This window comes from Ictalurus furcatus, chromosome 11 (genome assembly GCF_023375685.1).
Source record: "Ictalurus furcatus strain D&B chromosome 11, Billie_1.0, whole genome shotgun sequence".
NCBI classification, from domain to species: Eukaryota; Metazoa; Chordata; class Actinopteri; order Siluriformes; family Ictaluridae; genus Ictalurus; species Ictalurus furcatus.
Window position 1 is genome coordinate 8,232,650 of NC_071265.1, and position 27,475 is coordinate 8,260,124.

General features: G+C 38.5%; 1 protein-coding gene across 1 annotated transcript in view; it reads left to right on the forward strand.

Annotated features, from left to right (window-relative positions):
* zc3h3 (zinc finger CCCH-type containing 3) overlaps positions 1–27,475 on the forward strand; it is a 75,249-nt gene that overhangs the window by 37,112 nt on the left and 10,662 nt on the right. The window contains exons 4-9 of the mRNA XM_053635733.1: positions 3,989–4,127; positions 20,061–20,203; positions 20,842–20,920; positions 21,164–21,322; positions 22,293–22,362; positions 26,902–27,033. Coding sequence (XP_053491708.1) covers positions 3,989–4,127; positions 20,061–20,203; positions 20,842–20,920; positions 21,164–21,322; positions 22,293–22,362; positions 26,902–27,033 — 722 coding nt within the window. The remainder of the gene's footprint in view (positions 1–3,988; positions 4,128–20,060; positions 20,204–20,841; positions 20,921–21,163; positions 21,323–22,292; positions 22,363–26,901; positions 27,034–27,475) is intronic.

Here is a 27,475-nt window from a genome sequence, read left to right on the forward strand (position 1 = left end):
TTTGATACATTTTAATTTCTATAGTAGTAGTTTAAGCAGGCTGTGTATGGCAGATAAATGGATTTTAAAGACTAATTGTTAATATGGTGATTTTTATTTTTCCTGAAGGGATGTTTATTTAGCAATTTTGTAAGTCTCCAGTTTCAGCGCTTTTTAACAGTCAAAGCTGTCACTTAGCTTTTAGACAGTGGGGAAAAAAAGAGAGACTGGTGAAAGAACTACTATTTATAGCGCTTATTGGATTATTAAAATACATATAACAGTGCATAGCAGCTATTTCACATATACTAGTCATCCAGGAAAAATCCACAAAAAAACCCGAAATATTTCTATTATTCTATTTATCTTATTTCTGTTATGGTCATTAAAACAATTTAGAAATGTCGTGGTAATGAGCAGGGAGCTGTGCGAATTTTTCCAATAAATGCTCTTTTTATATGAGGAACAAGCTGAAGAGCTTTGAGCTCTGTGCGAAAGTTGTTCCATAAAGGTGCTGAATGTAAACATGTATTTTTATCCATTAGACTTAATTAAGCAGGATAAAATCTGTAAAAATAAATAAATAAATAAATAAAAATGTATTAATTAATAATCAGTTTCAGTTAAGCAAATTACTTTTAAAAAAATTTCATGTAGTACAGTATTATACATGAGCGATTTTGTACTCTTAACCAGATTCGCTTTCTAAAATGTACAGTTTGTGTAAGGTGTGTTGTGGATAAAGATTTAAGGCTGGATATTTATTTTTGCGCCTTTTTATTTTGTTTATAAGGTTCTTTGATTCTTTATTATACCATGAACTGGCTGCATAATTAAAAACGACAGCGTGAGAATGTCTGCCAGATGTTTGCAAAATGGGTGGGGGGGAGGAGTCTTCAATAGCTTTATAATAGCTTTCTATATGTTAACTTTTGGTTGTAGTTAGTGATTGAGAGTTGACCAGCTTCACTGGTCACTGTACTACGGTATCTATCAGCTGATATATGGATGGAGATACTGTATACTGATTGATATTTGTGTACATATTGGTAAATCAATAGTTCAGGTCAGGCTCTAGCTTTCTCCTGCGTACGTGTCGCTGCTTTGTGTTCCTCTGTTTCTCCTTGGCTTTTCTCCTCTTCTCTTTCCTCCATTTCTCTGCTCACTCATTAGAGAGACAAAGTGTTGTCGAAGACACTATGAAAAATGGGAAGCAAAGATTTGTGTGTGTGCAAGAGAGTGAGGGGAGAAAGTGGTTTTGTTATTTTGAAACATTTCAGTCTGTGCTGTAATAGGGCATGGTGTTTATTACGTGGCAGTTCCTTAGCCAAGCTGCTTAACCCTATGATGACAGGCCTTGCTTATAAACCAGGCATCATCTTATTATGGTGTAGTAAAAAGCTTTTGGGGAAAGTGAAATACTATTAAAAGTGTTGAATAGCTTTTTACAGAATTATTTAAGTTCTGTAAGTAATTCCATTCTCCCGCTGACTTGTCTAACATGCTAAATGGTACGTGGCAGGAATAAATCTTTGGGGTTTTTTAACGTTGGTGTGAAAAGGCAGTGTGTAGGAGCCGCCATGCAGAGTCCATCTTTTACTCAGCCCGCATGCATGCATGTCACCTCTGCCCAGCCACCCATAAAGCAGCATGATGGATAAATGAAAGGATAGAGAAATAAATAAAAGCCACACTTATTCTCTCCCTCCACTTTCTCCTTCCGTCTCTTCTCTGATGGATATGTGAAAAGATATAATGAACGAGACTTAAAGAGAAAGGAGAGGAGAGAAGGGGGCGGGGGGTGCGAGAGAGACGGAGGATATGATTTATTAGGCTGATAAAAATTCAGCCGTTGTTATTCCTTCATTTTTACATGTGCAGCTTATTAAGGCGCGCACCTGCCAGTGAAGGGAGTTTGTCAGTGAGGATGTTTGAGTCTGCAGTGTGTGAGTGGGCAGGGGTACTGAATTTTATGGCGTTAGAGTACTGACTGACTTGATCTCTGCTCGTTACTATTAATACAGTTGGCCATATTTGATCTCAGGTACTTTTCCAGCTTGGATAAAGCACATTTCTTCAGTGGCCTGGGGAAAAACCTTCATATTTTCTACTATATATGGTTCTGAAAACGACAGACTTTCCTGAACTGAAATGTCAGATGAGTTTAATGAGTTAAAGATTTCATTCTATTCCACTGAAAGACACTCCACCTACCACTACAGTTATAACCTACTCTGCATATGGAAAAACAACATTGTTGACAAATGTTAAAGAATTAGAAAGAAGTTTGCAACGGGAAATGGAGTTCTCAGTTTGAGTAACATCATCATCCACATCACTCTCTGTCTCATCTATCTCATGGCAATTAAACACAAGCCTCATCATCATGTCTTCCCTCGGCAGGTCTTTGTTTGGTGGGCAAATAATAATTAATCCGTTTAGACGACTGAATATCTTATTAATGTCTTTTTATGAGATCATTTGAACATTTAAAAAACTTTATCCACTGTTATCTGTACAGTATGTAAGTACTCATCATTGTTTTGATGATGATATGGCGAGGCAGAAGCCTTGAGGACATTTTGACAGTCGGTGTCTGATTACTGTCCAAAAACTTGTTTAAATCGGGATAAAATCACACTTAGCTAGCAAGGTTTTAGACATCTTTAGACAGACTGTTTTTGCCACTGCGTTTGTTCAGCTGGCTGCTTACACAACATGACCTTTGCAGGTGCCAAGGCAAGGTTAGAAAGTAGCCTAAATAAAAACATTACCATATCATTTTGGTAAAAATATATTCATGTTTAATTAAAGCACTGGTCACCAACCCTGTTCCTTTATATCTACCTTCCTGAGCTAGCTCCAGCCTTAATCGTGGCCACCTGACCATCGCTATAATAAGTTCCTGATCAACTAAAGCAGGTGTGTTTTTTTAGGTTTTGGTTGGATATGAAACCTGCAGGAAGGTAGATCTCATGGAAGAGGGTTGGTGCCCACTGAATTAAAGTAAACATGTCTGAGAGTATTACTGGCAGAAAAATGGAACTCCGTTCTGGTGCTTGGTCAACTTTGCTTGGTGTCCACTGAAAAACAGAGCTCATTGAATTTACTTCATTCCAATGTGTGCAAGTGATTTGAATTGTATTACATTAACACAATTTGTTTTCGTACATCCGTCATGATTTGATTATGTATTTTCAAAGCCTAATTCAATTGAGTAATTAGAAACGTGCTTAAATTAAGTTTAGTATAAGCAGTGAAATCACATTTTGATAAGAAACTTAATATTGTTATGTAAACGTTATGTAATATGTTCTCTTAAATCTGACTGACTACATAATATATTTTTTTATTCAGTGTAAGGCAGGGTGATATAAAGATATAATATCAATATCATGATACATTATGTCACAATATGCTTTTCTGAGATAATGTCGATATGCTAATGTTTTAATACTTTTTTTTTAAATAATAAAAATTATATATATATATATATATATATATATATATATATATATATTCCTTTTCAGTGTTAAATATTTATTTATATTTATTTATAACTGTGCTAGTGGGCTAGTGGGGCTTGCTGAAGCTTTAGTCACTGGGGAGGCCTGTATGGTTTTGGTTGTGGTAGGCATGGTGGCAAGGAGCAGTGGTAATCCTATGGGCACTGGAGGAGGCGCGACAGTCAGCAGTGCCATAGCAGGCCAACATCTACCTGTGCAATCAATGTACAATATATTAAAATTCAAATGTCCATGTTGTAATTATAATACATAATTGATTTCTGTATCACTGAGCAGTTGAAGTGAGCATTTTGTGAAATGCAACACTACTGTATCGTTAGCAGTGTGCGAGCAAACCTACATATCGTGATCTTTATTGAGCGTTATAGAAATGCATTCAAGAGTCATGCTGTGATATTCTGTGTCATGTTGCCTGCTTGGTGTTGTGAAATAATAATAGGAGTTGTAAATATCCACTTATGGTTTTTTTTATTCTTCCACAGGCCCGTTCTCTCTGTCAGTACGGAATTCGGCATCTCACAGGGTCATTAAAACCCACTACAAGATTGACACGCGTAGGACACACCTCCAGCACCACAACTCCACCCTCTACTACAGAGTCAAGAGAATCCAGTCAGCTAGGTAACGCACCCAATAAAATCCACAGATTTTATTCAGATTCTGAATTGTTTTTAAATCAGATTTGGACTGCTATATACAGACTTGGTTATTATTTCAATCTTTCCTTTCAGTCACACTAGCACCACTAGTCCACTAATGTTTTCTACAGAATTATATTTAATGACTTTTATTCTGCCATAAAAAATAAATGGTGTGTGAGTGTGTGTCCTTCAGCCACATGCAATCTTAGTCCACCATAACCAATTACAGGCCTGATTAAAGCCTCTCTGTTGACACACTGCATTTTTAACAGACTCTAGGAAGGCGCATAATAAAACATGAACTAACTGGCTGGCCTTAATAACACTACGAGATATAAGCACCTCATCACCACTAATATTATGACAGGAGGAAGGTGCTGCTTGTCACAGTAATCTATTACTCAGACCATAAACATGTTGCTATGATACAGGCCATGCCCATGTGGGAATACATGCCTTTTTTTTTTTTAAATAAATAATAGCTTTTAATGGTCACCATCTGCTCAGGATGAGTTCGTAACACTGTTATTGTGCTCTTTGAAAGGCGTTTATGTACCTGAGTGGAATCACAGTGCCGTTAGTTTGCATGATGATTCATATTGAGTTAATGTTTCGATGGTTTTTCTGTTTCTCATTGCAGTTGGAATAAGTAGACAGTGAAACATCTGAATATTCGTTTATTTTTGATTTTAGAATGAAAACTAGTAGACGATTGAGAGTTTAATATCCAGTTTGATAGAAATCCTTTTATAGTCTGAAAAAAAAGTGTGTGATTTGAATTTTTTATTTATACCACTGCACTTTCAAATTCTTGATTCTGATTGGTCAGAAGGAACTGATAAATTTTTTATAACAGTAACTCTGACAGTAGTGCCGGCTACAAGGCTTTACATGGGTAATGATACACTTGTTATCATGTCTGTAGTAACAACTTACACATGGGCTTGTATGACGCTACACATAAACCCATTTTAAAATGTGTGTAAATGTTGATATGGTGAAGTTTTCTGTTTGGAGATGTTTATTTAAAATTTGTGGAAGGAGTCTCCAGTATCTGCGCTTTATAACATTCAAGAGGTAAAGCTGTAGAAGTAAGTTTTCCAAGAAAAGAATGTTTTCAGGAGAATTAACTTTTTTTGCTTTTTCTTTGCGATTTCTTGGTAACATGACAAGCTATTTTTTTTTGTCTTATTAACTTCAACTTATTAAAGGAAATTGATCAACTTTCTTCATACTACGATGTTATTAATGATGTAAGGAATAACACACAATAGAGCATGCTGTTATACAAAAATAAAGCACGCCAGGTGAACGATGCATGATGTGACACTTATCGTAATAAGTGTCACATAATAAGTTTCCCCAAAGTGCGTTATTTTTGTATAACAGCAAGGTCTGGAGTGTGATTACAATATTTACTGTAATTTATTAAAGTTACAGTAAATATTGGGGGTTTATAGTTAGACTGAATGTTGTGGAACATCACAGAGACATACTTTTACCAGCCTCTCTCTCTCTCTCTCTCTCTCTCTCTCTCTCTCAAAAGCAATGCAGCTAGTCATTTTACTAAGAAACTGGAAATTAAAAACTCCCTGTCATGAAGACTTTCCTGTGCTGATAAGCTACACAAAGCACTGTGACTGTTACAAAGAGCTTACAACCATAAATGTTAACCAAATATCTCTTAACAAAAAACAATTATACATTTTTACTTTGTTCAAAAACACGTTTTTAAAAATCCATTTATTAGGGTTGATTAGGTAGAGCATCTGCCGTACAAGTCCCTGTGTATGAGCTGTTACTATAGAAACAATGGCATATTAGAACATAATTAATATAACCCTATCATTCATATTACAGCTGGAGCTACTTTCCGAGCCATGCTGTTAGACGAAAATAACGCACACGTTCTGGCCAATCAGATTTGATTTGATTTAATTTCATGTAACAGCATGCCTGTTGTGTTTTATTCCTTGCTTAATTCCAGTGGAGTGCACATTAAACGTGTGAAACAGAGCTTGTTGGACAAAAATGTTGAGATTTGAAAACGGGAAGTATTGAGATTGTAGAGATTCAGTAATGAAATGGAGGCATTGATCATATTCAAGTGCATTTTGATTGTAATGGTTTTAATAGTGCTGAGTACATACAGCTGATGCATATATTCTGGCTCCTAAGTGCTGGAACAGGCTTCCCACTCCACTCTGAACTAATGTCGTCCTCTTTAAAAAAATAAATAAATAAATATCTATAATAAACTTTTTTGAATTTGTCCTTTTGGATGCAGACTAGATATCTTACCACCATCAGACCACTATTACTTTCTAGTCTTTCAGCTTATGAATCCTTACTTCTTTGGTTTACTGTATGTTGCCCTTGGTATGAATATCTGCTGAATATAGTGGTAAATAGTGATCTTACCAGAATCTTACTAGCTGGCACCACCACTCAGGACTGAAATACAACAATTGGAACGTAACCCTAGTCTGACACTAGTGACTCTGGGAAATCACATTTGCTTAATGGCATGAATGAATCACTCTTCCACATGGGTGTAAATATTTTACACCCAGTGTTATCTACAGAGAAAAGATGATCTCCACAGTAAATTATTCACCCCCTCCCAGATGCACCCATGTAGAAAAGAGAGGCTGTATGTCATGTGCTACAGCTTAAGAGCACTGCTCACATTGAAATGAAATGCTTATTATTTCCTCTTTCTTTCATAAACGCCTACTCTCTTTTCTGTCCTTTTTTTTTGTTGTTGTTCATGTTTCTTTGTTGTGAGATTTAGACAGTTCTGTGTGTCTTTGCTTACCTGGATAATATGCAGATATTGCATGCTAGAATGTAATCCTGCTAGAAAAAGTGTTAATTTGTTGAAGAGCATAAGCTACATCAAGAGAAAGAAAAGTATGTGATTGAGTAGATTAAGTAGTTAGGATAGAGGGTTATTTGACTGGATATGAAAGGTTGTGTTATAGAAAGGTCTGGTGTTTAGTTCTTGCTGGAAGTTAAATGCTGACAATAACCATGTTTTAAATCTGTCTGAATTTTTTTCAGAACATTATTACTATTACAATTACTATAACCATGATGAGTCAATATGTGTATTATCAGGTTTTGAGTGGACATTTCAGCTATACACACATTTGACAGCTGGTTTTTAAGAAAATGGTGAAACCAGGTTATATATGAGTATTGCATAAGTGATTACCACAATCAAACTTCCCAGACAAAAATGATATACTTGGACAAATGTAACTTAATGTACCATAAAAATGAATTGTCAGTCATTGGTTACACTGTGCGCTTGCTTTTTGTGCTTCATGTCCAGAATACTCCAATTATTCCAGGACGACAGCTGTAGGGTGCATAGGGCCAGATCAGTGTGTGACTTGTTTAATGAACATGATGGAACACTGAGGCACTTTGACTAGCCCAGAAGAAAAGTCACTAAACCTTAATCCACTGAAAACTTGTAGAATTATTTGGAACAGCAGAAAGGTACCACAAAGTCAATCTCAAGACACTGGTGGCATTGTTACCTGAAAAGATGAGTGCCATCATTAAGGCAAATGGAGACTTAAGAAAATATTAGGAAAGAAGTGGCACAGGTCTTTTTTTTCTAATTTTAGTTCATTTTGATATGTTTTCCTAGACTGAAAAAAAGGAGATGATCTGTTAAAAGTGCTATATAAATAAAATTTAATTGAAAAAATTTAACCTCCAACCCCAGAAAAGCCCACACAGCAATAAGGGGAAAATTTGGGGTTCTTTAACAGTGTCAAGTTTTGCCTCTTGGTGCATGGATTAGGACTTGCTTGACAAAGTTTTATTAGTCAACCAGTAATTTAATAAATTTCCCATAGTTGAAGCAAAAAAGACAGGTTCAGGACATTGCTATTTTAGGCAGTAGTGCAGTTAATTACTGCTAAAAAGCAGCAAAGAATGTTTCAAACTGCACTTCAATTAACATCCTTAGACAGGCTACAAATTACATTTCCATCTTGAAAAATAATCTGGTGCAATAAGTGTGCAAAATAATCAAATCTGTGTATCATATTACATAATTTAAGGACATACCAGTTCTTAAAATACACTCTTGTGGATGATGTGGCTGCAGACATGCATGCTTCAAGTGAAATTGCTGATTCTGAAACTGAGAGTGTGCAGCACTGAAGCTTGTGTCCATCAACTGAGCCTCCTTATGGTTTAAGTCTGGCCTTGGATTGAGGATTGCTGTGTCCTAGGTTTTTCCAGGTTGATAATGACCCGAGAGTTGAACCACCATGTTCAACTCTTGCCCTGCATGGCCAGGGCAAAACCTTCATTGAAACTGGAATGACTGTATAGTGTATTGCTCCAGTGTAGTAAAGTTTAACTAAACTAGACTAGGTTTGATTTCTAAATCTAAAACAATGTAACAATTATAAATTTATATTTGCATTATATAATCACATTTTAAAATGCTTTACTGGCAGAATTTAACAATAGACTTTCATTATAAGTGATATTTTTGTATAAGTTTTTTTTCTCAGCGTAATTAATTATTTTAGCTGTTTATCGAACATACATTAAAGGGGCAGTGGATAGAGTTCAGCTTGAAAAAACACTGGTATATTCTTTGAAGAGCCCAGTGATGTGCATTTCTATTAGTGCTGAGTATTTAATAGGTCTCCTGTGATTTGAACCAGATTTCAGTTACATTCAAATGCATTTGGCTTTATAAAAAAAAGTGCGTTTACATTTATTTGGCATTGGCATGTACTTCGGTTCATTTGTTTAATTCAGATTTTGTGAGACAGTGTGCTTGTTTCTGGGCTGAGCATTGAGCTCTGGTGACTTATCACTCTTCATTTAGCTGCCTGCAATAAATATTGATTCATCAAGGGATTTTCAATTTGAACTGCTGTGACGCTGCGTGAAATATTACAAGAGAGGGAAATGAGCATCAGAGGGAGAAGAAAAATGTATGGAGATGCTCCGTGCTTAAAGGATGCGTGTTCTTTCTTTGAGCCCAGACACACCATCAGTACAGCTATAGTCACCATGATGCTATATGTTATATGGCTATCATTTGTATTTGCCATGTCTTACAGTTGCAATCAAAGTTATTCAACCCCCATTGCAAGTCAGGTTTGTTTTCAAAATGTTCAGACTTTCAGCTGTTTGCAATGAACAAATCAAACAAAAGCAATTGAAATAGTTCAACATAACGAATGCTTGAAGTGGTTTCCCCAAATTCAACTGAAAATGCAATTTATAATGACTTCTCTTGTATCAAAATTATTCAACCCCCTGAATAGAATCCCTCACAACAGCACAAATATGCAAAACAGGTGTTGTCTCAAGCACACCTGATGCAACTAATCAAGGGTCTCATAGTTGCACCAGGTGTGGTTGAGCTGGAACACATGAAATACCTGAACTGGCTAGGGATAGAAAATTATGAAATACCTGGACGGGGCAGAAAAATGAAGCTGTCAATGGCTGCAACCAGGTTTCTGAGAAGGTAGGTTGTGAAGAACATTCGATTGACTGCAAAAGATCTGCAGACCTTGGTGGCAACAGGCACTGAGGTTTCAGTGAGCACAGTAAGGCACGTACTAACCGCAGAAGGTTTCCATGCCATAACTCCAAGACTTACACCACTGCTGACCCAAAAGCACAAGAAAACTCAGCTCAAAATCATATAAATAAGCCACAGAAGTTTTGGGATTCTGTGGAGCGATGAAACAAAACTGGAACATTTCGGCATGATGGATCAGCGGTATGTCTGGAGGAAGAAGAATGAAGAAAGAACACGCTGTCCACAGTCAAGCATGTTGGTGGCTCTGTGATGCTCTGGGGCTGCTTTGCATCCTCTGGCACTGAAAACCTGCAGCGTGTGGAAGGCAAGATGGATTCATTGAAGTATCAGGAAGTCCTAGGAGAAAATGTCATGGTGTCTGTGAGGAAGCTGAAGCTTGGGTGTCATTGGACCTTCCAACAGGACAATGATCCCAAGCATACCTCAAATTCCCCCAAGGCTTGGTTGCAGAAGAAGTCCTGGAAGATTCTACAGGGCCATCACAGTCACCTGACTTGAACCCCACAGAAAATCTCTGGTGGGATTTGAAGAAGGCGGTTGTAGTACGCAAACCCAAGAATATCACTGAACTGGAGGCCATTGCTAAGGCCATTGCTAAGGCCATTGCTAATTTGCTAAGATTCCTCAGCAACGCTGCCAGAAGCTCTGCATCTCGTTTGCAGCAGGTCATTACAGCAAAAGGGTGCTCTACTGAGTACTAAATATACTTGCCATGAAAGGGTTGAATAATTTTGAAACTGGAGAAATCATTATAAGTTGCATTTTCAGTTGAATTTGTGGCAACCACTTGAAGCATTCGTTGTATTGAACTATTTCAATTGCTTTTGTTTTCAGTTGAAAGTCTGTACATTTTGACAATAAACCTGATTTTCAATGGGGGGGGTTGAACAATTGTGATTGCAACTGTATATATTTGTATATTTTATATCCGAGTTAGCTAATTAGCTCAGAGGGGTAGTTTACAACTTTTGACATTCCATTCTCGACACATCCCCTGTTAGTACACACACACACACATACACACACACACACACACACACACACACACACACACACACACAAACAGGGACAGTGTAGTCCCTGGCCCTCAGCGCAGTGACCCAGGGAGAGTGGGAGTGTGCAGTCAGCAGTGAACGCTGCACAAGTGATTGAGTGTTTAGGGTGGCTGCGTGGGGGAGGAATGGACCTCGTAAATCCTGACCACCACCAGAAAATAGATATAATCTCAACATTAACTACATTAATAGTAGCAGGAGTTGAATTAAGAAAGCCGTAAAGTATGGACGCGGAGGCATAAATTACGCAAGCATGCACACGCACACACACACACACACACAGCTTTTCCCCTCACGCACTCTTCCCATTCTCTTATTCTTCTTCCTCTGCTGCTCACGTCTTCCTGTTTTGCCATTTCATCTCCGTCTCTTTGCGTTAATTTGCAGCTCATTCTCTCTCTTGGCACTATTTTGTAGATCAATTCTTGGGCAAGTGTTTTCCAATCTGTTAATAACATCCAGATTTTTTACAATTTATTTTTTAAATGAATCTCGGTTTTGCACTCTGAGCATGCAGTGATCTTGCACAGGCAAACAGTGCAGACTTCACATAGACTTTGAGTTATGAGAAAGTTTAACACTTAAAGATGCACACACACACACACACACACACACACACGTATGTATAGAGTGTGGGCGGATTGGCTGGCGTGGCCCTCATCACGTTTAGTGCTCTAATATTGATCAGTACAGGATGTGGGAGAGAGTCAGTAATAAACCTACCACTGCACTCTTCTCTTTTCCAATTCTCTCCATCACCTCTGCATCCCTCTCATCAAGCTATCCGCAGAGAACAAAGACGAGTACTTAAGTATACAGAGATACAGAATAGTAGTATGGGACAAATATGCTGTAAATACTGTATGTGTAATAATATGCAGGCTCAAGAAAGTAGATTGTAAGGGGAAAAACATTCCATAGGAAGCAAGGGGGTCATTTGTCTCTGTAAAATGTCCAATTTAACCGTTTTAACTTTTTAATCATGGAATTTCAGAGTATAAAACTATATAGACTGTACAGAATCCACATTGGTAAGGAGCAGCCAAGCAGGGATAACATTAAACAGATTAGGGTATGTACTTTTTTCTGTATCCTTCCAAACTGGAATACTGCATGGAAAGTAAGTTCATGCTGTTTGCAAATATGGCTAAATAGCTGGATAACTACTAGATAGCTTCAAAAAAAAAAAAAAAAAAAAGCCCAAATCTGTCATTGCTGAGGAAAGTGCAGAAAAGTGACATGGAATAAGAAGAAGCCGCCTTTGTTACATATACGTTACAGCACAGTGAAATTTTTTCTTTGCATATCCCTACTTGATAGGAAGCTGGGGTCAGAGCGCAGCGTCAGCTATGATACAGCGCCCCTGGAGCAGAGCAGGTTCAACTTGCTCAGGGCCCAAACAGTGGTATCTTGGTGGTGATGGGGCTTAAACCCCTACCTTTGGATCAGTAACACACAGCCTTAACTATTAAGCCAAACCTGGCCAAAACAGTAATAAATCTGATCAACTTTTCTGCTCCAGTCCCAGCCCAAGCTAATCTGCAATGTCGAGAGGTTAGCCTTATACAACTCGCAGCTTCAGTCTGAGCAAGAGCCAGTCCTCTGCAGAACTGTCACAAGACCATAAACATATCTTACGATACTATACTAGCTGAAGTAATACGATACCAAGTAGTATCACGATGCCACGCAATATTGTGTTAATTCATAATTCAAATATACAAAATTAACCAAATTTACAGAAACACATAGATATAAATGAAAACAGATAAACCGAATGCTTTAATAATGAGAATGGAAAAACTGGATATTGGTAAAAACCCAAGAACAATCATACACTTGGCAAGCAACTCATTCAATGTGCCCTATTTTTCATCTATTGTTTCCTAGAGCAATGAAATCAAACCTTTGTGTATTCTGCAAAAGCAGTGGGATGTGTCGCACATACATTACTTACGGTACTACCATATTGACGATACTACCGTTAAAATTTTTTCAAATACGGTGGTATTTTGAAACTTTAGTATCGCGATACTACCATAGTACCGGCATACCATGGAACCCTAGTCCATTGCCTTAAAGATTGCATGAATTCTGTGGATAGTGCAGCATACGAACCTAACTTTAGGTAGGGATCAGGAGTGGTTCGGATCACTAGTCCAGGCGTCCAGGACAAGCAAAGATTTTCATTTGGGTTGTAGAGGTGTTTAAACTGAACACTTCTGAATCCCGCCACCTGCTGCACTACACACATTGGATGAGGCCATTTGGATAACAATAGAACTTTTCTCTACACAAATGAATTAGCGTGTTTGGATGACAGATGTTCTTTGCAGAATCAGGAACACATACTGTACGTCTGTGGAAGCTCCGAGGAAACTAAAGTTCAGCATAGAGCTGTCGTATAACTCTCCTGCTTTCTATACACAGGGACAGCTCACGGTTAAACATACTGACAGAAAATAAAGCAGCTAACCAGACTTGAATAATAAAATTTTACGAGGCAAGCACAGAACACCACAGCTCATAGTTGAATCGTTGGCCAACAACTTGCAGGCTTGCTTGCTTTTTGTGTTGTTTGTCAAAGCAGGGAAGCAAAACAGACACATTTCAAATGACTGAATTCGGCTTCTGGGAAAAAAAAGGTACAAAGGGATCGAGCGAACATCTGAAAAATAGTGCATACATTTCTGCTGTGTTAAAGCGAAAGGACATAAATAGTCCTTTAAAACTGAATGCGTTGCTTTATAGATCAGCTGTGAATATGTTGAGGAAAACTGACAGAATATAAAAAGCATCCCTTTTGGTCCCTTTCACATTGCCCTTAGCGGTCATGATAATCGTACAGGGTTTTTTGTTTGTTTGTTTGTTTTTAGTTAGTTGAGTTATTCTAAAAAAAATAGTTTGGCCTCCCAAGTGGGGCAACAGAAAAGCATTCAGCTTCTTGTCAGGAGATTGCGAGTTCAGATGGACAGAAACCTGGCTTTAACTACATTTCTGTCCTGATGGAAGTGGTCTCTTCCAGGATGATTCTGCCCCCATCCAAGGAGCCCACTGTATGGTTTGATGAGGATGAAAATGATGTACTGTGGCCTTCAGACTCGCCATACATGGACTCATTAGAACACCTATGGGAGATTTTCGAGTTAGATAGCACTCTCCACCACCACCATCAAACACCAACTGAGGGAAGATCTCTTGGAAAGAACACTGTTCATTCCTCTAAAACCGTAACAAGCTGTTCTCATGGCTCGTGTTGGCTCGTGTTGGCTCATCGCCTTACTAAGACACTTTGTCATTGGGTTTATCACCCATCTGCATATATGTAACGACACAGTGGAGTGCAAAAGTTTGTGTACCCTGAAGACAAAATGATGATGACAAAGAAGTGTGCTTTATAGCCGCAAGATATTTTAGTGCATTAGCTTTCACAGATGTTCTTCTGTTATCACAAATGCTAATAACTGTCTAAAATTTAAGTGACACGTTTGAATCTCCCTTTGCGAGGGAAAGAATCTTTTTCATCTAGACAGGTTTTGGATCCTCAGCACATTGCACATGCACAAAAACACATGTAATAGGCAATTAATTCCTCTGAATAAGAGAAACAAAAAAATGAATTTCATGGGTGCGTTTCAACCTCATCATCTCTCCTTATTCCAGTGCGTGCCAGTTTTCTAATCGCACTGCCCTCCAGTTTCTTTCTTCATTACGACTAATTTCCAATGTGTTCACCTGCCTCGTCCCAAATAATATTGCTCCTTTTAATAGTCTTTAGCACATTGATACCACTTGATTCCCCCATTACCTAGTTTGCTTAAAGCAAAGAGCCACTGAAACAATAGAAATTAGCTAAATGAAGCTAGCTAGCCCATTTCAAGGGTAACTGTTTTTTTCCCCCCTTTCCTCAGGATGAGCCTACTAATGCTTTCTCTGCAAACAAATAGGTCAGACAAGCATTATTGTGAATGCCCCGTGCGGCTTGCGAATTCTTCGCCGTCACCAAAACAAAAGTCACATCGTTAATCACCCTGCCGGAGTGCTGATTCGCCCTCTCCTTCATCTGTGCTCGTCCCACGGTCGAAACGCTCCACAGCACACACCCTCGCCTGGACGCACATGTAAAAGAAAAAAAAAAAAAAGCACCACGCTCCCAGACACAATCACACAAGCTTATTCAACTCTGCTACGCATGTTGTTTGGGAGTACGAGTTGTGTGCAGGTACATTGTCACACTTGTGCTCCTTTTTTAGACCATGTCCCCAAAAACATGGGGCATTTTTGTATAAACGCATTTCTGTTTCCACACACATTGAGCCTTGATATGGAGCTGAGTAGCTTGGAGATATATATATATATATATATATATATATATATATATATATATATATATATATATATATTTATATATATATATATATATTTATATATATATATATATATTTATATATATATATATATATATATATATATATATATATATATAAAGGAAATGACAAGATGGATTGTCTTTTTGGCGGACACAGGTGTAAACCATTCAGTCTTGCTGATTGTTTGCTTATCGTGCCCCTTAAATGTGCCAAGTAGCAGCAGAAACGGAGATTTGTGTCTACTGGGAGTGATAGTTTGCTATAATAGGTTTTATTTTGACAGTATGATTTAAAAGAACAAATGCACTTATGTGTTTTAGTCGTTTCAGTAAAATGAATAATGCACTTACATAGCAGTATATTAGCTATTCTTATCTGCACAAGTATGCACCACTTCTACTTTCCATGTGTTTTTTAAATTTTATTGTAAAGATGGCTTTCAAAGTCAATACGACACACCTGCATCTCGCCGTCTCTCTGAGTCTCGTGAGTGTTTGATGGCCAGCAGTAAAACCTCTTTAGATCAAAGGTCATCAGGAACGAGGTCGTTTCCACTCTAAATCAGCTCTAGCATTGCATTAGCGTGTGTCCCATTAAAATGATTTTCGGGTCCCGTTCGGAAGTTACATGTGATGGTGGCATGTGCCTCCCGTTTCTGGGGCTTTCATGAGTTCAACTTCAACTCAGATTTCAGACCAACTTTCCTGCCTGGATTTGTGAAACGTTTAGGGTGGATAAGTTATTGTGCGTTATGAGTCAAGGCCATGTGATATTCAAGGGCAATGGTGTAGGCTGTTCTCAGTGTTTCTGCTCTAGAAATAACGCCCGCTTGAATCTTTTCTGTAGTATCATTTAATTTAAAAATAAATAAATAAAGATCCCTAGTCCTTATTTTCCTAACACAACTATTTAGAATAGTAATCAGTTTTATTCCAGTGCTTTCACCCTCTGGGCCATGGCTTTGATACAGGGATTGTCACTATTTATTACTGTGAAGTAATTGCTATAGCTGATATTAGCCAAATATAAATATGATCAAATATGTGAGGTGGCCCGGTGGTGTAGCGGGTAGCATTGCTGCATCACAGCTCCAGGGTTTCCGGTTCTTGTGGGTGTTGAGCTCAGAGCTGGGCAGTAAAATGTTTACTGAAAATGAATGAATGAAAGGATATTTCATATATTAATGCACTTTAATTAGTTCCTTTGTACACAATTTTTTTTTGAATGTTAATTACATTTACAGTTTGCAGTTAAAATTACGATTCATATTCTTTTATTAAAACAAACACACGATTAATATGAGAAGTACTGTTCACTAAAGAAACATTAAATGTGGATTTATCTAGATGGTATAAGAAATAGTTACTCAAAACATTAATTTTGTAAAATTCTCCTGGCAAATTCTAAAGTTGGTCATTGGTCACGTTCTACTTTTTCTCCTATTTCCCTATGGCTTGTTATTTCTCTCTTCTTCTATTCTGCCGCTCCTCTTCTATGGTTCTTGGGTCTCTCTCTCTCTCTCTCTCTCTCTCTCTCTCTCTCTCTGTCTTTCTCTCTCTCACTCTCTCTCTCTCTCTCTCTCTCACACACACACACATGCTCCCCCTTCATCCCCTTCATACATTTCTATCTCTCTCTCTCTCTCTCTCGCTCACACACACACACACACACACAGAGTTGTTCCTGTGAAAGGTTAACTGCTGTCCATGTTCCATGTCCATGTCATGGCTGCATTAGTCTGCGTTATGGCTCTTTGGCTCGAGGTTGTCCTGTTAAAGCCTCTGTGGGGGCAGTGACTGTTCTCCTATTATCCGTCATTATGGATCCCACGGCTACAGTCACTTAGCTAGTGAGAACCCGTCTAAGTTATGAGCCGTGTCGGATGTGTAATCTTCCAGACGAAGGCAAGCAGAAATGGTGCACTACGGGCAGCACGGCCCTCTCACTGTGTCTGCAGCTGTATGTTTTAGCCCGTCTATGGGTGTATTTATTTTTTATTCAATTTTCCTTGGTGTGTGTGTGTGGTGGGGGTGCACAGTTTGTGGGTAGATTGGGTCTGACCATGGCAGTAGATTGTAGAGGAAAGGCTCCTGTATTGGGTGCAGATTGATGTTAGATGTAATTTACTGTTGGGTGTTAAAATGGGTTCAGAACATGTGGGGCAAAGTTCATGTCTCCTAATACAGAGTAGATTAGCTTTCGGACCTGCTCCTCTCTTACTCCCCCCCCCCTTTTTTTTTTTTACCCAGCCACTCGCACATGCTCTTACGCTCTCTCTCTCTGTCCCTATGCTCACAATCAATAAGAGGTGATTTTTACTCTTGTAAGAAAAAAAAACAAGACAAACTACTTGTGCTTTATTTTTAAAAGAACATCACTGTGCTTGTCATTTTCAACACTGATATTTTGGATAAGACTTCATGTTAGAAGACTTTGCTGCTTTGTGCACCCCTTTGCTGATGTGTGTAGTGCAGCAGGCGGTGGGGTTCCAAATGGCTGGTATGAATTTTTTGTTCCCAATTGGTCAAAGCCTGACTTACATAGCAGCAGGGGGTGGAGGTTAGGACTGGGTGATATTGCAAAATAAATAAATAAAAATATCTATTTTCCCCCCAACTTCATATACGATTCTCGATTATGATTTATTTATTTTTTGTCACATAATGCAATTAAAAAAATACTCAGTTTATCTATAAATTTTTTAAAAAAAAATTTTTATTAGAATGTACTTTGGAAAATGTAGGTGTGCAAAAATTACGAGATATATATATATATATATATATAAACATTGTTTGTACTATTTGCTATAGATGGCGCTGTTACTATTTTTGCACAACTTGAACCTTTCTTTGAACCTTTCTTTCTGAACAGAGGAAATGGGCACCATGTCTTTCGTGACATGAAATGCCACCGCAACTTGGGGTATTCTTCTCAAATCCAAGTCCCTTCCCGGTTTACGGAGTGACGTCAAATCAACCTGGCTGTGCACAGCATCAGAAATAAACAAAGTAAAACTCCTTACCTTTGTAAAGGAGTTATACTGTATATACACAAGTATTAGCTCTAGATTAATCGACATGCAGACATATTCGTTTGTTAAAGCTAAAACACTGTCTGTACATATTGCTGTTTGAAAAAGAAAATATACATCACTGATCCGAGTTAGCTGCCTAGCTTATTGCTAACTAGATACAAACATTTTCCCACATCGTCTGTCAAACATGCCGAGGTCATAAATGATGTAATTCCAACTGGCAAATTACCTCTTAGAATGTAATACAGTATTATATTTTACATAAACTTGTTCATCTGACTTTTCAAACCTGTACCAATTCCATAGCTATGAAATGATATTTGTACCTTTCTTTGCTATGAGCTCAGTCCTCTGCAAAGTGCTGCCTGTTTATCTTGGTGTTTTTGTTTGTTTGTTTATGTGTTTGTTTTTATATCTAAGCCTGTATTATTTGGGAGTAGCGCAGACTGTAGGAGGAGTTTATAAAGTTAAGAAGGCTGTGTTTTTCCTTCATATTGCTTTAACCTTTTAAATAGCATTTATGGAAGTTTTAATTAAAATGTTAAATATGCATGTATACAAACAAGTACAATCTCAATTAACTCAAATTAATTGAATTAATCGTGAAAATCAGGAGGCGACGTCAGCCATTTAGCAAAATTCAATTTAAGTACATAATCTGGGTGTTAATAGTACATTAGTAGTGCACAGTACAGTTTCCCTTTGTGAACTTATTAAATAAAATTTTATTTATATAGCGCTTTTAACAGTGGGCATTGTCTCAAAGCAGCTTTACAGAAACATATAAATACAGGATACAGAATTTAAGTGTGTGAATTTATCCCTATTGAGCGAGCCGGTGGCAACGGTGGTGAGGAAAAACTCTCTAAGATGATATGAGGAAGAAAACATGAGAGAAACCAGACTCAGAAGGGAACCCGTCCTCATCTGGGTAACAGTGGATAGTGTGAAAGTAAAAGAAAGTTCATTATGGTTTTTTATATGAAGTCTGTTTGTTGGAACTAGTCCACTGTTCACTAAAGGAGACCTGAGTGCAAAAATGTATGTGATAATTGCAGTCCCAAGACCATAGTAGCAAACGTTGTCCCAGCAACCACAGCGAGAATGTGGAATTGAGGTCCAAAACCATTTCCATGGTACTTCAAGCAGTACCATCCTCAGCAATCTCCAGGCTGTAGCCTCCAGTTGTTGAGAGCTCCATCCAGAGGTACGGCATCAGGATGGATCAGGCAGGTCCGGAGAGCAGAAATTGTCAGGATCACTGGCATCTCCATAAAATCATGTGTGGCTCGACAGAAGGGGAGATGGAGAGGAAGGACGCAGCTACTAAATTCCATGCGCCGCATAGAAAGAATGCCTGTAGATGTGACACATGTTAGAGAATGACATGACATGACATGAGCGGTCGTGTTTAGATAAATGTATAGACGTTTAGTTACTCCATAATGTAATCACGCTAAGTCACAGTGTGTGGGAGTGTGTGAGAGAGCAGAAAAGGAAGAATGAAAGTGTGCACGTGTGTGAGAGTTTGCAGGGCAATCTCCCTGCTCTGGCCTCCTGCCCTGGCAATTATCTCAATGATTTCCTTCTCTTTTCAATTCTCTCCATTTCCACCCTGCCGTCCCTTCCATTAGAGGAGCAATTTACCAGAGTGGTGTGACATGGGAGCCAGGGAGGGAGGTGGGTGTGAAAGCGAGAGGCAGGGAGAGAGGAAGAAGGTGGAGCTGGAGTTATTACTGAGGCAACGCAAAAGAGTAGCTTTTCAGATTATGGCTGTGCAAAATATATGTCAAGTGTTTTAATCACTGATCCTAGCAGCACTTATCTCATTTTCCACATCCCTTATTCACGGTTCTTTCAGATTTCTGTTGCAGTCTCGTCTGCGTGCGACCCCTGACAGGCAGTGGAGAGGGCGGGGCATGCGGTGGATTGGCGGGGAGCTCTACAGAGTCTCGGCCAATAAGCTTTCCCGCACACATCCTAGCACACCATCCAACAGATCAGGTAAAGCATTCTTCAGATGTTGCGCGTCTGTGTTCAGCAAGAGCAACAGGAGTGTGTGAACAAGAATCGTGTGTGTGTGTGTGTGTGTGTGTGTGTGTGTGTGTGTGTGTGTGTGAGAGAGAGAGTGAGTGAGTGTGGGTGTCTATCTAAAATAGTAAATCTGTCATCAGTCAATAGTCCCAGTCTGTGAGTAGAACAAAGAGGGAGGGGAATTTACAGAGTGTTTGAGATTAAAGAATGTAACCCAGTTCAGAGCACACAACTTCTCTCTCCTTCTCAAACCTCAATCTCAAACACACACTTCTTAAATTCACCCCGCCTCTTTCTCCGTATCTCTGCTTCTCCATCACTTCTGTATGTTGAATGCATTATGTCCATGCATTCACTTAGCCAACCTAACTAGCATGCATCATAAACAGGCATTTCTTGTAAAACTACTAGTACTACTTTGTATCTTTCAGCAGGTAAAGGGGTCAAAGGCAAAAAGGTTTTTTTTTTGCCTTTAATTTTTAATACATTATAAATAGTATAACTATGAAAATACATGCCTTGTCTTTGACTCACTGACAGTTAAACACATGCATAACAGTTAATATTCTTTTTTTTGTTTGTTTCTCATTGTTCCTCCTAAAATTCAGGAAAGTTGTTCAGTCCTCAAGACGTATCCTTTGGCAGTAGCAGCACTTATAGGACCTCCAACACACGGCATGTGGCCAGGTTAGTTTGGAAAGTGAACATCCCTTACATCACTAGAATCCTAGATCTTCTCCACCTGCCTAAAGATTTAAACTAATTATAGGTCATATTTTATTGGTGATTAAAAAAAGCATTGAGTTATGGTGGGAATTGTTTTTGGTCAATCTTGTGTGCATCTTCTTTGTTCCGTGGTCCCAGCCTGACTAAGTGAACTCAGTAAGGGCTGTGATCCAGTATTAAAGCCGTTTGTGTTTGCTCTCTCAGTCGGGCGGTGCAGAAGAGTCTGGCCATCATTCGCCAGGCGCGGCAGAAGAAACAGCAGGCCAAACAGTACTGCATGTACTTCAACCGCTTTGGCAAGTGTAACCGTGGCTCAGCCTGCCCCTTCATCCATGATCCAGATAAAGTTGCCGTTTGCACCAGGTACGTTTACATACACACAGACTCGCCTTCGCATTTTATTTACGTATTTTGTCTCCAGATTTTGAACTAGCCTTGTTTTATTTGCTCCGTGTCTTAGATTTAGATTTTTGATTCCTTTCTTGAAAAAAAGATCATAAGGGCAAACACTTCAGGTTGTGGTGTTATAGGGAAAATATTTGTGTCAGGCTGCATCACACCAACCGTCCTCGATTATTTTCCATACAACAGCACATCCCATCCTGTTTATTCATATACCTCAGTAATTTTTCAGTGAACTTTTTTGTTTATTGACTTAAGCAAGACATGTCATACTTTTTTATTTGTTAATAGTTACATAGTTCATATTAAGGCTGGGCGATATATCCGTATAATATCGATATTGTGATAAATGATTATGCGATACACTTTTCTGAGATATCGTTGGTATGGTGATGTTGGTAAAAATGTTTTTAATAATTAATTTGTAGGCATTAAAGAAAATTGACCTATGAAAACTTAGTTATAGCTTTACCTCTGACTGTTACAAAGTGCTGAGACTGGAGACTCTTTTCATAAATGTTAAACGTCTCCTCACACAAAACGTAAGCTCTTTTTTTTTTTTTTTCCTTTATGTGAAGCATCTGCCATACAAGTCCCTGTGTAAAATTGTCACTATAGAAATGTTATCATATTCGAACAAGCGAATTAATATAGACCTGTGATTCGCCTTTCAGCTGCAACTTCTGTCAGAACTGCTGTTATAGACTCTTAATCAACATGTTCTGACCAGTCAGATTTGCGAATTCAACAGCACCGTGGTATAAATGCCACTAATAAGACTCAAACGTTAATATTAATCTGTAATGTAACATACACTTATTGTCAATACTTATAGACACTTTTATGGACAGTACTGTATCGTATATGCCATTTTCAAGCACTCTGTAATTGCTGGACTGAGTGTGAACACTGATGTATGATTGGTCTACAGGTTTCTTAGGGGCACGTGTAAGCAGACAGATGGGACGTGTCCGTTTTCACACAAAGTGTCCAAAGAGAAGGTGGGTCATCACTGGCTACATTACAAGTACCTTGACCTGTATTTAAGCTCTTTCTTTGCTTGAGGAAAATAAGATTTCATCTTCCGTTTGTTTGGATTTTTTTTACCCAATTTTACAAGCAAAAAAACACTGTAGGTTCAGGTTCATACAGAAACCAGGATCTTTGTATCACAGCAATTATTATTAAAAGATTGTAAGCACTTAAGTATATGAGTGGCTGGAGTCAGGTTGAGGTCAGTACATGCTCGCCTGTTGGGCGATAATTTAAGGTCTTATGACAGATTATAAATGCAGATTGTGGATTATTGTGGTGTATTATGATCTATTTGAACGATTGGCCCCTCAGATTCCCATGTCACATATTTGGCAACCGATGCCTTGGATATAAGAGAGGAGGGATCAGTATTAAGTGAAGTATGTGACATAAGAGCGTCATGTTAATCTAGATGGCCCAGAGATGACCTATATGTATCCTACTTTTTAGTGCACAAACAAGCACACGTGGATACAAATACTAACTCTACCCTAATCTTGCATGTCTCATTCCAGATGTACCAGCTGTTTTTATTTCATCGTGTACTGTTTATCAGAACTTCTTTTTTCGTAGTTAATACTATGAAGATGTAAAATATTATATCTCTTATAATATATCATATGTTTCAATCAAATGATAAAACGTTTATGCTCCAAACCTGATGTTGGATGTTGTTGTCCCTTAACGACTAACTCGCTTAGGGCTGGAACAACTTATCGACAAAATGTATCAAATTTGATGATAAAAATAGTCGCCAACAATTTTCATTATCACTTGGTCGTAATGTGTTATGAACTACATAGTGACATGAGGTGTAGCTTCATTTAGACTAAAAAAACCATTTGATTGAAATGGTTACACCATGTTACACCAGTTACACCAGACAAAAGAGTAGCATAAGACCAAAGTCCTGTAAAGTATGGGAACACTTTACATTACATTACACTGTTGTACTCATGACATAACTTGTGTTTTCATATTTCGATTTTATATCATTCATTTGTGGGACGGTGAGTAACAGTGGAAGCGTGATGTTCCAGGTTGGATCTTACTCATTAACTGTTATGTCATTTTGCACATTCATAGTCATAATAATCTATCGTTCCTACCCTATCAGAAAGCATTATCTCATGCCACTTTGGCTAAAATGTCGGTACTTTGTATGACAACTCGGTGAACTGAAAATGACTGAACATGGTCTTGAATGATCAGCCTACAAGACGAACGTTTTCTCACTTTAAAACATGTATTGAAACGTGCATCACGCAGTGTTGGGCAGCAGCGTAGTGTTTCTTAGAATACAGAATATGTATTATTAATAAATGTTGTGTGTCACTGTCAAGTCATCATAGACTACGTTTACATGGACAGCAGTAATCTAATTATTGACCTTATTCTGAATAAGACAATATTGTGATTAAGGTGTTTACATGAGTTGCTTTTAGAATACTCCTTTCATGTTCCTGTTTTACGTGTTATAGAACATAGTTCGATTAACAGCACACGTCATTACGTAACGTTCCCTCCAGAATTTCACGTATCAACATACAGTTCGTCTTCGAAATGGTACCGTATACAGTTTTGGGTGTTTTTATTTAAAATTTTTACGAACATTTCAAGTGCGGTTAATTATTTGTCATGCTATACGTGCAAATAGATGACTGCTTGAAGCCGTGGGCTGCGTCCCAAACCGCGTACTTACCTACTGTATAGTAGCCGAAATGCATGTATTTCGCCTACTATATGCATGTGTTTCGCCTACTGTGTGGTAGGTGACTACGTGATTTGGGACGCAGCCGTGCTCTCTTGTTTGCCGTAAAACGGTTGCGCACTGCTGTGTATGATCTTGTCTTGTCACAAAATGCGGTGAAAACTCTCACACGACATTAATAATGTGATTAAAGTGTTTACATGTCTGTAATACATGTCAATGATGCGATTAATACAGGAACACTCCACATGTCTTAATTCAATTTGCGTTTACTTCGAGTATGACTTTAATCGGATTAAGGTAATTAAAAATTGCTGTTCACATGGTAGTTTCTTAATCAGAGTATTGTCTTAATCGGGTTAATAGTGGATTATTGTTGTCCATGTAAACGCACTGATAGTCGTCACCCTGCTTTAGGTTCGCGTCAAAGTCAACCCCAAAAGAGAGTCGATTCCTCAGGTCATGTCAGGGCGTTTGTTCTTGCCGTAGTCATCGCTCCGGAATAGAAATCTACTCTTCCGTATTTCTATTAAGCTGCTTTGTGCAATATCTATTGTCAAAAGCCTTATACAAATAAAATAATATTTATTTGTCTGTTCTAGGGGGCTTTCACGTATGCAGAGTTTAGTCTGTTAGAATGAAACCCAGGTTTTCTCCCTCCGTGCAGGTTGTTTAGGCAGGTGAAAACTCCTCAGTCACTAAAGTGAACTCTACCACCGTTCGAGTGGAAAAGGGATTCGACCCAACTGCAGAAAGTGAACGTAACATACTGTATATTTAGGGTTGTAGATGACATTTTTGGTTGGGGGAAAAAAGTTGCAACCTGAGCCGAAGGAGAGCTGTATAGCGCTCCTATCAAAAAGGTGTTTGGTATTTGGACTGATGATCGAAAAAGAAAATAAATGCCAGTTGTATAATTATCTAATCATTTATTAGTGTTCTCCATGCTTGGTTTATGTTCCTGATTTCTACCTTTTGTAAAGATTTGTTAACCTTTTTTTTTCCCCCCACCTCATTACTGTATTTGTGACCAAAAAATGAAAGTGTTTCAAGAGTACGTTTTCAGCCCCCCCCCTTTTGCTTTTTGATTCTTTTAATCGCATGAAGTGTGAAACCAAATCGAACTAAATAGCAAACAAACCAAAAGTATCGATTTTGCTCTGGTTTGGACTAATAGGTGTGAAAAGCGTTTTAAAGTTGAGCACATTGGTGTGACTTGTGTGGAAGATCTAGGTTTGTCTTTCTGTAGACTGAAGAAACGAGTGTTAAGAGTGTTTTCTGATTGCGTGTCAACCCTTAAATTTCAAACATTTTCATTCCAGCTACATTTTAATCAGGACACTTTCAGACATTATGACTGCTTTTTTCATTCAACAAGCATATTGTCTGGGGGGGAAAAAAGCCCACTACACACACAGAGGTACTAGTTGTTTATTTGTTATTCTGTGTTCTATTACAAGCTGAATAGATTCACATTACTTGCCCATGTGTGTGCATATCTAAAGACCAAGCTCATGACGTGTATATCTCTTCAAAGAGTTGTTCCTGACGGAAAAGGGAGCTGGTTTACATATACAAGAACACTGTTTGTGTTCTGGCTCAAGGCATAATCTGAAGATTTCCCCTTCCTTCGCTTGCTGACGGGTGGACACCTGTCTCACTTGTTGTTTGTCTGGCAGAAAATAGCTGTCCCTCTGAGAGTCTTCACTTTCCTTAGGAATCCACAAACACACTCCCTCACAAGCACTTGTTGAGACTTTCGCTCATGTTGCATCCAGTGGCCTCGCTCACTCTCATTCACTCTCACACCCACTGCACCTGTGACGGTCGTCATCCTACTTTTCGCTAAGCGTCAAGAGGCCAGCTGGCAGCTCGTCTTAAAGGAGCAATGTCACCTCTTTGTGGGCCCCATCTGCCCGGTCATAACCCTCTTCCTTACCCGTCTTCTCCCCCTTCCTCTGTTTTCTAGCTGAATTTATCCCTGCTCCTTATTTCACGTGTATATCCAAAGAAGCATGGCTTGAGTTTGGGCCTGAAATCCAAACCGGTCGAGTACATTTCTCACCCCTCCCATCACTCAGCACTCGAACGCATCCGAAACCGGACTCCTCATTCTCCCAACCCCTCTTGACCGTCAACGGAGACGTGGCGTGCCCAGTCCTATCTTCTGCACATAAACACGTCATGAGAGCACTACAAGCCCCTGCTTGGGTAAATATTTCCGTAGCAGTTAATTAGACAGAAACGATATGACCCTCATTGAGCTGAGATTCCACATAAAGAGGCTCAGATTACCCTCGTCCTCCACTTGTCGTCCCACTCACTAGTTCAAGCTTGGAAAAAGCTCGATCGCACATTTTCACACTCTGATTGATTATTCATACATGCAGATAATATTCGCAAACTCAACGTCTGCAAAATAAATTCATTAACGTGTCAACGACACGTGCGTATTTACCGATTCTGCATTAGGAGTGTGAATACGAACACGTATTTTGACAAGTAGTTCATACATAATCATTACAGCAAACACACGTGAGACAAGATTACAAACGTGATACAGCTTCTCGTATTTATTTTTTAAAAAAAAGAAAAGAAAAAAAGAACGCATTATGAATGTATTATTAAGACCTGTTCGCTGTTTTATTCACTTGCCTATGAGCCTCTTGCCTGGCATTCTGTCCTTCAGACGTGCTACACAATCTTGTCAGTGCTAAACAGCATATTAAATAACCATGATGTGTCTGTGTCTCTCAACCCGTTAATCATTCGCTATCTCTGTCTCTCTCTTTAGATGCCTGTGTGTTCGTACTTCTTGAAAGGAATCTGCAACAACAGTAGCTGCCCCTACAGCCATGTCTATGTGTCTCGCAAAGCAGCCGTGTGTCAAGACTTCATCAGGGGCTACTGTCCTCAGGGAGAGAAGGTAACACACTCACTCAGCACTGCAGCATGTCCAACTCTCAACGCACACACTCAATAAAGCACTTTTTCTGGCACGCATGCATCTTATAGGGTGCTGGCTTAAATGGTGCCCATGATGACAGCACTGAAAGATCATCAGGCTGTATTATGTTGTACTCTGAGGCAGTGTGATTTTATAGGGCGGCAACAAAAAATTATTTAGATGTTTACTTATTACTCTATTAATTCATTGTTTTGGGTACCATAAATATTTACATACACATTTTTTTTCTAATTTCAATCAAATGAAATAAATTAATTCATGTTTTTGGGGGTTTTTTGACATTCACAGTTTGTTTATAAAAAAAATAATAATTATAAACAAACCCTTGCAGAATCTGCAAAATGTAAATTATTATTTTTTTTAATAAGAGGGATCATTCAAATTGCATTTAGTTTTTTAT